The sequence below is a fragment of the Saccopteryx leptura genome, chromosome 1 (genome assembly GCF_036850995.1).
Source record: "Saccopteryx leptura isolate mSacLep1 chromosome 1, mSacLep1_pri_phased_curated, whole genome shotgun sequence".
NCBI lineage: Eukaryota > Metazoa > Chordata > Mammalia > Chiroptera > Emballonuridae > Saccopteryx > Saccopteryx leptura.
Window position 1 is genome coordinate 258,613,198 of NC_089503.1, and position 12,592 is coordinate 258,625,789.

Consider the following 12,592-nt stretch of genomic DNA (forward strand, 5'->3'; position numbering starts at 1 on the left):
AGAAGCCTGACCAGGCTGGCACAGTAGATAGAGCGTCAGACTGGGATGTGGAGGACCCAGGTTCGAGACCCCGAGGTCGCCAGCTTGAGCGCGGGCTCATCTGGCGGGGTTACTCCGTCTGCTGTAGCCCCCCTATCAAGGCACATATGAGAAAGCAATCGATGAACAACTAAGGTGTCGCAACAAAAAACTAATGATTGATGTTTCTCATCTCTCTCAGTTCCTGTCTGTCTGTCCCTGTCTATCCCTCTCTCTGATTCTCTCTCTGTCTCTGTAAAAAAAAAAAAAAAGTGAGCAAACCCAGAAAATATAGATTTAAAAAAATAAAAAGAAAAAGAAATAAATAAACCAAGAAATAGAAACGTGTTTCTAGAGAAAGCTTGGTGGAAGAGGGATTCCAATCTGAAAGAACTATCTAGAAATACTCTCTATTCTATTCAAAGTTATCACAGTCCCTTACATAAACCCTCCTGAAACTCCTTAAGTAGACAATGTTTCAATGCAGAGACCAATGTGAAAATATCTTTAAAAAGAAAACTGATGTGGTCCGGAAGCCATGCACATCTTGGCGACCATTTTTTCCCACCCACCACGAGCTTGGGCTTTCTGGGAAGGTCACCAGTTTTCCAGTCAAAAACATTCTTGAATTTGTCAGGAACGGGGAGGGGGGGGGGGGAGAAACTTGACATCTAGGAAGGTGTGTTCTTGGTTCCATATCTGGAGCTCAGGAGCCGAACAGCCTGGAAAAATCAGAAGGCAGAAATGTCAGTGAGAATGGGGAGCTGTCACTCTGAAAACACGTTTAGAATATATTTTATGTTGCTTTTATTAAGATTATTTTAGATCACTTTCTAATTTTATAAGGAACACTCTTCTGTTATACAGCACTGTGACTATACTTACTACTACCTAACTATACACTTAAATGAAAAATGTAACTCTTTAAAGAATTATCCATTTCATACAAATCTGTAACATTTTATTTTTGTCTTTTCTCTCTTACTGTAAGTCAGTGGGAACTTTCATATCCAAAAGACCTTGAGTAAACAAATGATTACAGTGAACTCTATTTACTACAGACACTCTGGAGAAGAAAAGGCTTGAAAACTAATAGATATCCCTTAAATCTGGGAATGAGTACAAAGTTTATGACAGAGGCCTATTGAGAACACCACAAAGCTGTTAAAAAGACATATGCAGGAATTCTCTGTATTATCTTTGCAACTTTTCTATAAATCTAAACTCTTCCAAAATAAAAAGGTTAAAGAAAGATAACAGTGCAGGAACAACTGGATCTCCACATGCCAAAGAATGAAGTTGGATCTCTACCTCACACCATATACAGCAGTTAACTCAAAATGGACCACAGACCTAATTATTAAAATTAAAACTATAAAATTCTTAATGACAACAACAAAAAGACTGGACTTCATCAAAATTAAAAATTTTGTGCTTCATATGATACTATCAAGAAAAGTGAAGACAGCCTGACCAGGTGGTGGCGCAGTAAATAGAGCATCAACCTGGGACACTGAGGCGCAGTAAACAGAGCATCAACCTGGGACACCTCTTCAAAATGAAGAGGTCCCAGGTGGTGGCGCAGTAAATAGAGCATCAACCTGGGACACTGTGGTGCAGTAAATAGAGCATCAACCTGGGACACCTCTTCAAAACGAAGAGGTCCCTGGCTTGAGTGCGGGCTCATCTGGTTTGAGTGCAGGGGTCACCAGCTTGAGCATGGGATCATAGACACGACCCCACTGTCGCTGGCTTCATATGAGAAAGCAATCAATGAACAACTAAAGTGCCACAAGTATAAGTTGATGCTTCTCATCTCTCTCCCTTTCTGTCTGTCCCTCTATCTCTCCCCTTCGCAGAGAAAACAAAAAGTGAAAGCACCCCACAGATTGGAAGAAAATACTTGTAGGTCATGTATCTGGTACGGGACTGGTATCCAGAGTATAAAAAGAACTCTTACACCTCAATAATAAACCAATTAAAAAATGGGCAAAGGTACTCTTTTATGGATTCTTGCTGTATTGGCCAAGAGTTTGCTTAAAGGCTTTAATCACTGTAAAAAAAAAAGAAATAGAAGACTGGATAAAGAAGATGTGGCACATATACACCATGGTATACTATTCAGCCATAAGAAATGATGACATCGGATCATTTACAACAAAATGGTGGGATCCTGATAACATTATACGGAGTGAAATAAGTAAATCAGAAAAAAACAAGAACTGCAGGATTCCATACATTGGTGGGACATAAAAACGAGACTAAGAGACATTGGACAAGAGTGTGGTGGTTACAGGGGGGGCAGGGGGAGGGAAGAAGGGAGAGGGGGAGGGGTACAAAGAAAACTAGATAGAAGGTGACAGAGGACAATCTGACTTTGGGTGATGGGTATGCAACAGAATGGAATGACAAGATAACCTGGACATGTTTTCTTTGAATATATGGACCCTGATTGATGTCACCCCATTAAAATAAAAATTTATTTATAAAAAAATGGGCAAAGGGCTTTTGTGGGTGGTAGCAAACACAGAGAACATTATAAAGTCCTTGGGCACACTATGAGAGTACAAGGTGGTGGGGTGCTGCTTGCCCACCCCCCAAGTGTCACACATAGCCCCTCTACCACATGTGTATCTTTGCACCTAACCATGTCATTGCCAAATTGCGCTTATGGTACTGTGTCTCAACTGAAGAAAATGAAGAAATCTACAAGGGAAATTGTCTACTGTAGGCAGGTGTCTGAAAAATCCCCCCTTTGGGAGAAGAACCGTGGCATCAGGCTGCACTATGACTCCTGCAGTGGCACCCCACAAAATGTACAGAATCTGATCACTATGGGCACTGTCACTTTGTGCTACTGAGACATGGGGTCCTGGCACCATGCTGGTGCCCATTCAATCCAGTTCATAAAAGTGGAGATCTCGACCAGCAAGAGCTGCCTACCAGCAGTCAAGAAGTTTCACGACTCCAAGAACAAGCTCCTCTGCCCCACTAGGTCCTTGCTCACCAGCACAAGCTACATGTCACCACCAAGAGGTCCAACACCTTCTTCTTTTTTTTACAGAGGCAGAGATAGACAGGGACAGACAGACAGGAATGGAGAGAGATGAGAAGCATCAATCATCAGTTTTTTGTTGTGACACCATAGTTGTTCATTGACTGCTTTCTCATATGTGCCTTGACCGTGGGCCTTCAGCAGACCGAGTAACCCCTTGCTGGAGCCAGCGACCTTGGGTCCAAGCCGGTGAGCTTTTTGCTCAAACCAGATGAGCCCTCGCTCAAGCTGGCGACCTTGGGGTCTCAAACCTGGATCCTTCCACATCCCAGTCCGACGCTCTATCCACTGTGCCACCACCTGGTTAGGCCCAACACCTTCTTTTAAATGCAGGGCTTCCCTATCCCCTGGTCTACCCAAATAAACTCCTTGGGAAAACTGGGGTGCTAAGGAAAAATAAAAACAAGGGCAAAGGATCAAAATAGACATTTCTCTGAAGATATACATATGGCCAATAAGCACATGGAAAGATGCTCAACATCATTAACTATCAGAGAAATGCAAATCAACCTTCACATCTACTAGGATGGCTATAAAAAAGGCTGACTGGCCCTGGCTGGTTGGTTCAGCAGATAGAGCATTGGCCTGGTGTGCAGACGTCCCGGGTTCAATCCCGGTCAGGGCACACATGAAAAGTGACCATTTGCTTCTCTTCCCCTCTCTCTCCCCCTTCTCTCTCTCTTCCTCTCTTGCAGCCAGTGGCTCAATTGGTTCAAGTGTCAGCCCCAGGTGCTCAGGATAGCTTGGTTGGTCCAAGCGTTGGCCTCAGGCTTTGAGGATAGATCAGTTGATTCGAGCATGAGCCCCATACAGGGGTTGCCGGGTGGATCCAGGTCAGGGTGCATGCGGGAATCTGCCTATCTCTCCTCCTCTCACTTAAAAAAAAAAAAAAGAATGACCACAACAAGTGCGGACAAGAATGTGGGGAAAATAGAACCATCACACACTACTGATGCAAACGTAAATTGTTGCAACTACTTTATAAAATAGTCTGGCACTTCCTCAAAAGGATGAATATAGAGTTACTGTATGACCAGCAATTTCACTCCTGGGTATATACCAGAGAACTGAAAACTTAAACCTGCAAAACTTGCACACAAATGTTCATATTGGTATCATTCATAACAGCCAAAAAAGGGGAAACATCCCAAAAAACCATTAACTGACGAGTGGATGAACAAACTGTGGCATATCCATACCATGGACAATTATTCAGCCACAGAAAGGAATGAAGTCTCAATTCATGCTGCAACACTGAAGAAATTAAAAGACAAGCTAGTAAAAGAAGCCAGACATAATAGGCCATATATTACATGATTCCATTCATATGAAATGACCAGAACACACAAATCCATAGTGACAAAAAGTAGACAAGTGGCTACCAGAGGCTGGAGACAGGAAGAAACGGGAGGGACTGCTTGATGAGTACAGGGTTTCCCTTTGGGGTGACAAATATGCTCTAGAATTAGCTTGCAGTGATGAATGCACAACCCTGTGAATACACTATAAAATCTTGAATTGTAAAATCAACTTCCACTTTTTACTTATTTATACTTCTCTGTGGTTTGACACCCTCATTTTCTTCCTAGCTTCTTTTCAATATTCTGTTATAAAGATTTCAACAAACAGAAAAGAGAACAGTTCAGTAAATATGCACTAACACAGCACCTATATTCCACAATTAGCACTTTGCTTTACTACACATCTATCCATTTAAATCAAGAATGACAGGAAGCAATTTGCAGAGCAGGGGATAGGTAAGGCAGCACCAGAAGCAGGATGTGCAAAGGCAAGAGCTTGGTTTGTTTTTACCATTGTTCCTCTATGTCCATTGACTTATTGTCCTCTTGCCTGACTAGCTTCTGTCTACCTCATTTCTGATGTATTTCAAAGTAACTTATAGATACCAGTACTCTCGGTTCCTAAACATTCAGACATGTTTCTGCAATTTAAAGTTTTTCATGACTATGTTTTTTTAGAGACAGTGGAAGGAAGAGAGATGAGAAGCATCAACTTGTAGTTGCATCACTTTACTTGTTCATTGACTGCTTCTCATACGTGCCTTGACGGTGGCCTACAGATGAGCCAGTGACCCCTTGCTCAAGCCAGCAACCTTTGGGCTCAAGCCTGAGATCATGGGCTCATGTTGATGATCTCAAGCTCAACCTAGTGACCCCATGCTCAAGCTGGGGAGCCTGCACTCTAGCCAGCAACCGTGGGTTTCAAACTTGAAACCTCAGCATCCCAGGTCAATGTACTATCCACTGAGTCACGACTAGTCAAGCCAGTTTTTCATGACTTTAAAATTTCCAAAGTAGCCCAGCTGAAACAATACAGAAGTGGAAGCAGGAAATAGCAAAACAACCTTCAGGTCCTGATACAGTAACCTCCACGAACAGTCTGGAGTAGACCCTTCAAACTCCTATGCTAGAAGTATTTCCATTACAGACTTCAGCACTCACTCAGAATTTACTTAACATTTTCTTTATTCTTTTTTTTTTTTTTTTTGCATTTTTCTGAAGCTGGAAACAGGGAGAGACAGTCAGACAGACTCCCGCATGCGCCCGACCGGGATCCACCCGGCACGCCCACCAGGGGCGATGCTCTGTCCACCAGGGGGCGATGCTCTGCCCATCCTGGGCGTCGCCATGTTGCGACCCTCCTGGGCATCGCCATGTTGCGACCAGAGCCACTCTAGCGCCTAGGGCAGAGGCCACAGAGCCATCCCCAGCGCCCGGGCCATCTTTGCTCCAATGGAGCCTCGGCTGCGGGAGGGGAAGAGAGAGACAGAGAGGAAGGCGCGGCGGAGGGGTGGAGAAGCAAATGGGCGCTTCTCCTATGTGCCCTGGCCGGGAATCGAACCCGGGTCCTCCGCACGCTAGGCCGACGCTCTACCGCTGAGCCAACCGGCCAGGGCCTACTTAACATTTTCTATGTTCAAATCACAACTAAAGCCAGGGTATGCATACAGGTTCTTTACTCTCAGAACATTCCTCAGTATAGACATAACCTTCTGGCACATCATCACTGTTGGCATCATGACAGTTGGCTATACGAGTGCCCTTTAAGTTCCCTGATTCTGGCTTGACCTGTGGTGGCACAGTGGATAAAGCATCCACCAGGAACACTGAGGTCGCCAGTTCAAAACCCTGGGCTTCCATGGTCAAGGTACATGTGGGAGTTGATGCTTCCTGCTCCTCTCCCCCTTCTCTCTCTGTCTCTCCTCTCTAAAATGAATAAGTAAATAATAATTAAGTTCCCTGATTTTTCCCCTGTTCTTGGACATTTAGGTGATTTCTAGTGTTTTAATATCCTGGAAAAACCAATCACTGCCTCCCTGACAGCTATTTCTGGTGAGAATATTCCCTCAGTCATGACCCCTGCAGGAAGAACTGGCATAGGTCAGGGGTTAGCACACTATAAAAGGCCACAGTTAGGCCCTGGCCGGTTGGCTCAGTGGTAGAGTGTCGGCCTGGCGTGCGGAAGTCCTGGATTCGATTCCTGGCCAGGGCACACAGAAGCGCCCATCTGCTTCTCCACCCCTCCCCCTCTCCTTCCTCTCTGTCTCTCTCTTCCCCTTCTGCAGCCGAGGCTCCATTGGAGCAAAGATGGCCCGGGCGCTGGGGATGGCTCCATGGCCTCTGCCTCAGGTGCTAGAGTGGCTCTGGTCGCAACAGAGCTACGCCCCGGATGGGCAGAGCATCGCCCCCTGGTGGGCATGCTGGGTGGATCCCGGTCGGGAGTCTGTCTGGCTGTCTCTCCCTGTTTCCAGCTTCAGAAAAAATACAAAAAAAAAAAAAAAAAAGAAATGCCCTGTCCTACTTGTCTTAAAGTCTCTACAGGAATGAGTTGTTATATCATCCCAGTATACATATATAAATCGAAAAAAAGAAAAAGAAAAAAGGCCACAGTTAAAGAGTTAAGGCTTTGTGGGCCCAGGCATTTATATCACAATGCCCCAACTGTTTTAGCACAAAAGCAGTCACAGTTGTGGGTATGGCTGTGTGACACGATAAAAATTCATTCATGAAAACAGACAGGGAGTAGATATGGTCCTTGGGCTTTGGCTTGCTGAACCCTGACCTCAGTGGTTAGTCTGGAATGAGGAACTCTCAATCCAACTAGAACTGGATGACCCTAACTGGGTCAATCACACTTTAGTTCCAGGAAATGAAATCAGAACACTGGGTTACTGACTAGTTTGCCTAGGACTCAGCTGAGAGATCACAGAGCCAGAGGCTACCATCCTGGTTACAAGCCAGAAGATCAGCACTGAAGGAAGCTAGTCAGGCAAAAGGACAATAAAGCCAACGAATATAAAAGAATAGAATGATAAAGACAAACCATGTTCTTTCCTGCTCCCAGGTCTTTGCACTTGCTGCTTCCTGTGCTACCTTGCCTCTCCCCAGGTCTGCAGATTGGGCTTCTTCTGGTCAGCCTCAATTTAAATGGCATGTCATCAGAGAGCCTCTTTCTTGCTGCCTCCTAAACTGGGAGACTCCCTCCCTTTTGGCACCTCACAACCGATTTTTCCTATTTGTTTTCTGTCCATGTTCCACCAGTTAAACTGTACATTCATTAAGGCAGGGACTATGGCTGTCTTGGTCTTAGCTGTAATTCCAGAGCACAGCCCACCATAGATAGTTGTAGATGAATAAATGAATGAATGGATAGTTAGGAACCTAGAGACAAAGGCCAGAGAAGCTGCCTCTCAGTGAGTTCCCTTCCTGTGAGTCCTAGTTACACTTCCTCTACTCTTCTTTTACTCCTATGTCCTGGAAACATCTCCTCAAACTGCCAGCTGGACCACCCAACAACTCCGAATTCAGTACCTCAACTACTCATTCTTTTCCTTTTTTGGGGAAGCATACGAGATGGACTCGGCACGGCACAAAACTGCAGACCCTTCCTCTGAGTCTGTTAGCTCTGAGTCTTACGATTCATTAATAGCAGTATTGGCATTATGGAGGCAAAACCAATCTGATTGGACTTTTTTAGCCTAGTGAGAAAATAAAAAATGGCATAAAAACAAAAAAAAAATTTTAAAGGGCATAAAAACAGAAATAAGGTCTGAATACACTTTTGCTGGATTCTAGCAGGGTAGGAGGAGGACCCAGCAGCACAGTGGCCATCCAACAATTTTTCACCTTGACAGACGCCAAGGATACACTAAGTACAGCAGAACTGGCAAGAGATGACTGGGCCACAGGCTCAGTCAGGGCTTGGAGAATGCCATGTTCCAATCCAAGCTCTAGCCTGGACTGTGGTGGCATAGCTAAGCCCTACAAACTCATTTCCTCTCAAGCTTGGAGAGTTCTTATTTATTTTTAATTCAATAAAAATAAATTTATTATTAATTTTAATGGGGTGACATTGATAAATCAAGGTACATATGTTCAGAGAAAACATCTCCAGGTTACTTTGACATTTGATTATGTTGCATACCCATCACCCAAAGTCAAATTGTCTTCCGTTACCTTCTATCTGGTTTTTTTTGTGCCCCTCCCCTGCCCCTGAAAGTTCTTATTATTATTATTTTTTTTTTCATTTTTCTGAAGCTGGAAACGGGGAGAGACAGTCAGACAGACTCCCGCATGCGCCCGACCGGGATCCACCCGGCACGCTCTGCCCACCAGGGGGCGATGCTCTGCCCATCCTGGGCGTCGCCATATTGCGACCAGAGCCACTCTAGCGCCTGAGGCAGAGGCCACAGAGCCATCCCCAGCACCCGGGCCATCTTTGCTCCAATGGAGCCTTGGCTGCGGGAGGGGAAGAGAGAGACAGAGAGGAAAGCGCGGCGGAGGGGTGGAGAAGCAAATGGGCGCTTCTCCTGTGTGCCCTGGCCGGGAACCGAACCCAGGTCCTCCGCACGCTAGGCCGACGCTCTACCGCTGAGCCAACCGGCCAGGGCTGAAAGTTCTTATTTTGAAAGCAGAAAGCGTGACACCAAAGTACAGACTGAGAAAACAGAGAACCATCACATGGTGTATGGACATATGTTATAGATTTGGGCAACTAAAACCTATATAATTTTGTTAAACAGGGTCACCCTAATAAATTCAATTTAAAAAAAAAAGAAAGAATGACCATCAGATGGGTCATTCTGGAGAATGACACCAAGGATGACAATGAAGGAGATGGGCAGGACTGACTTACACGATCATGCAGAACATCATGAAGATGTTCCACAGGGCGATGAAGATTCGGAAGTACCTGAGGCTCAGTAAGAACTCCCGTATATTGTCACCTGGAAAGTCAGAAAGTATGTTTACAAACACTACTAACATTTCTGCTGTGTATGCAGTGTCTAGCCACCCCAAATCCACTGCCCCCATTTTCCAGTGGCAGCCTGGTTTTTCCTTTGGCTCTCTCCTGTACCCTCATCCTCAACACTCAATCTGTGGCTACCAATCACCAATCTTGGTAGTGAGAGCACCAAGCCCCCAGCCTGTGACTGGCTCAGGGAGGAGCATATGACCCAAATATGCCCAATGAGAGTCAGCCCTAGGACTTCTGCCCCAACGACTGTTTTCTGCCAGGCTTCCTGGGCTGGGCTGGAAAGATAGAAACAGAGTCCTCTAGGGTAGGGGTTAGCAAAGTACAGTTCAGGAAACAATACCAGCCCTAACACTTGTTTCCATGTGGCCTGAGAGCTAAAAATGTTTTTCAAATTTCTTAATGGTTAGAAACTCAAGAGTATTTGATGAGATACAAAACTTACATGAAATTCAAATTTCAATTTCCACAAATAAAGTTTTGTTGGAATACAGCCATGACCATTTATTTACATATTGTCATGGCTGCTTTCTAGTTACAATGGCAAACTTGAATTGTTGCACCAGAGACAGCATGGTCTGCAAAGTCAAAAATATAATCTGGCCCTTTACAGAAAAATGTGCTAAGTCTTGCTCTAGGGCCAACACAAGCCAGTCTGATAGTAAAACCAACCTAGAAGAAAAAAAGAGAGCTGGAAATAGTCACTTACTGGAGGGCTGCTTTGAGCCCTGAATCCAGGTGTGCCTGGAGTCAAATTCTACCCTTGGATATATCAATTTGCTTCAAACACTTTGAACTGTTATTTTGGTGTTTACAACTAAAAGCATAATAGTTTGGGCAAGTAAAACAGGAATTCTGCTTTGGTGACGACTTATTCTGGTCCCCTCTGCTACCAATGGAGGCAATGTGGTACGTTATGACTCTAGGACCTGTGTTCCAGAAACTTAATCTGGGGTTTTGAGTTGATCTACACACATCCCTTTCCCAGGCCTCCAGAATGAAATGAACTAGTCCATGTTAGGTGACTTATAAGGGTGCTACCCAAAGTGTCATCAAGAGACTACAGCTGTCCAGTAAGTACAAAACACAGGGCAGGAGCTCAAAAATTTTCACAGCAGCAAACATGACAGCCTCCTGGTACTGTTACACCATGCCAGTGTGTGATTAGCACATGGTCTTGTTGAACACGGTTTAGATGAGTCCAGTATTATCCACCCGATGGAGTTACTGTGTGTGGAAAAGCCTTTGTAAGCGTTGGCCCAACATGTATTTCAAATGTCAGACACGGGTTTGTTCCCAGGATGTACAAGAGGCACTACTCAGTAAGGCTCTTCTCTAAGCCAGTTCTCCTGCCATCAACATTAAGGTCAATCGTTTCAGGAAGGAGCCAAGTGTGGGGGACACAAGAAAAAATGAGACAGGGATGCCTGCCCTATGGAACTCACAGTAGGGACAAACACTAAACAAGCAATCACACAGCAGGAATGAACTCCTCTGGAGCTTAAGGTCAAATGTGAGGGGTAGACATTAACCAGGTAGCATACGTAAAGAGAAATTATAACTGTAGGAGGTGATGAGTGCTAACCTATGTGTGGTCTGGCAGGATAAAGAAGTAGGTGACAGAGGGGGGAAGAAGGAACATCACATCTTCATGCCCATCTCTTTCTCTGTCTCTCTCTCACACACACACAGAAATAAAAAATCTGGGGTAGGAATTGAGAAAGAACTGCTTTCTCTGAAATGTACCAATTCCAGAGTCAAAAAAAGGAGGTTTTACCTGTGCCAGGCTCCCTGGACTCCTCCCCAAAGCCCTGCGTGTCCTTCTTCTTTCTACAAAGAAAAGCAATCAGTGTCCACTTTCGATAGGACACAGGGACCACTCAGTTCCTCGGAATCAAAAGACCACGGACACTCAGTCCTACCGCTGTCTTGCTGTGTGACCTCCGGGGGTTCGATGGCCCTCTTTGGGCGCCCACCTGTCACACCAATTACAGCCACCAACAAAGTGGAGAAGATAGTCCGTGTGTACAAGTTAGGTCTAAGAGTATCTTGGGGGCGGGGTATTGAGGCTCTTCGGGGTACGAACAGAGGGATACCCAGGGAACGGAGAGTCAGGATTTCAGGTCGCGGCGGCATAAAGTCCCACGGGGAAGAACCAAAGGCTGCAAGCAAGGCCAGAGGGCAGGCTGGGACTTAAGGAGTCGGGCCTGCGCAGTGGACTGGCTCACGGTCGTGGGGGCGGGGCTACGGGTCCCCGGGTGGAGCTACGGTACTTCGCGGCCTACTCACAGCCTAAAGTTAAGCACCGCTCCGGCGTTCATCAGCAGCGTCCTGAGGAAAGAGAATAAGGTTACCTAGGCCGCTCCCAACTGGGTCGAGCCCTATTGCCCAGCCTCTAATTCCTTTAATTACCCGAAAAGCAGGAGGTCTCCGATCATCTTTACGGCCGAAACGTCCGACAGAGCCGGAAGCGGAAGCCCTGATGAGAAGGGAGGGGAGAGGAACACAAACCAGCCAATAGCGAAGCAGCACTGGCGAGGGCTGAGCCAATCGAAGGCCAAGGTGGGGGGGGGGGTCTCGTCCTTTGGCAAAGAAGCGCGCTTATTCGCTGAAGAGACCAAGAGTGTAGTGGAGCAGGAGTTGGCCACCGTGTGACGTCACCTACGGGTAGGGCCATCTCAAGGCAGGATTAGGTCACTCCTTGGAGGCGTGCTGCGCAGGCGTGAGGTTAGCAGGTACCCGCTTGCAGGCGAATTAGTAGAGCAGCTTTTTCTTCAGGACTGGAGTCTCAGATGGGGCTTCCGGAGGAACGGGGCCTTGAACCACTGAGCAGCACAGGAGAATGGGTCCTGATGCAGTGGGCTCACCGGCGCATGGACACCCCGACTGATTGGGGAGGGTTCTTCTGGGCCCCATGAGAGGCGGGGATCTCCACTATCTGTGGTGGGGGATCCCTACCGACGGTCCCTTTGGAGCACAGAGGTCTCCGTGGGGGAAGGAGGTCATGACTTTCGGAGCCACACGGAAGATTGGGGTCATGACAGCTGCATGGAGGACGAGGTCCTGACAGAAGGGACCCAGTGGGGTACGGGAGGATGAGGTTCTCCACTGATCAAGCCTCACGGGGTATTGAGGTCCCGATCCGAGGACTCCCCAGAAAACGTAGGTCCTTACCAAGCCTCACCTAGATGCGGTCCTGACTGATCCGTCCCACCTGGGTGGGCTCCGTGCGTGAGGGACCCC

General features: G+C 46.3%; 1 protein-coding gene and 1 pseudogene across 1 annotated transcript; one reads left to right on the forward strand and one right to left on the reverse strand.

The window, feature by feature from the left end:
- Positions 1-494: 494 nt before the first annotated feature.
- SMIM7 (small integral membrane protein 7) lies at positions 495-11,827 on the reverse strand. Its single transcript, XM_066349191.1, has 5 exons — positions 11,762-11,827; positions 11,639-11,680; positions 11,127-11,179; positions 9,230-9,320; positions 495-740 (listed from the first exon to the last, which is right to left on the reverse strand). The coding sequence occupies exons 1-5, from the start codon at positions 11,785-11,787 to the stop codon at positions 725-727; spliced, it is 228 nt and encodes a 75-aa protein (XP_066205288.1). The 5' UTR covers positions 11,788-11,827; the 3' UTR covers positions 495-724.
- LOC136393975 (large ribosomal subunit protein eL20 pseudogene) lies at positions 2,512-3,094 on the forward strand (annotated as a pseudogene).
- Positions 11,828-12,592: the final 765 nt, after the last annotated feature.

Excerpts from the sequence above, each read along its gene's own strand:
- SMIM7 (XM_066349191.1), bottom strand. The coding sequence starts at position 11,787 with ATGATCGGAGACCTCCTGCTTTTCGG. Across the intron at positions 11,681-11,761 it reads GGAGACCTCCTGCTTTTCGG|GACGCTGCTGATGAACGCCG; the intron begins GTAATTAAAGGA and ends CTCTTTCCTCAG. Across the intron at positions 11,180-11,638 it reads GCGGTGCTTAACTTTAGGCT|AAAGAAGAAGGACACGCAGG; the intron begins GTGAGTAGGCCG and ends TTTTCTTTGTAG.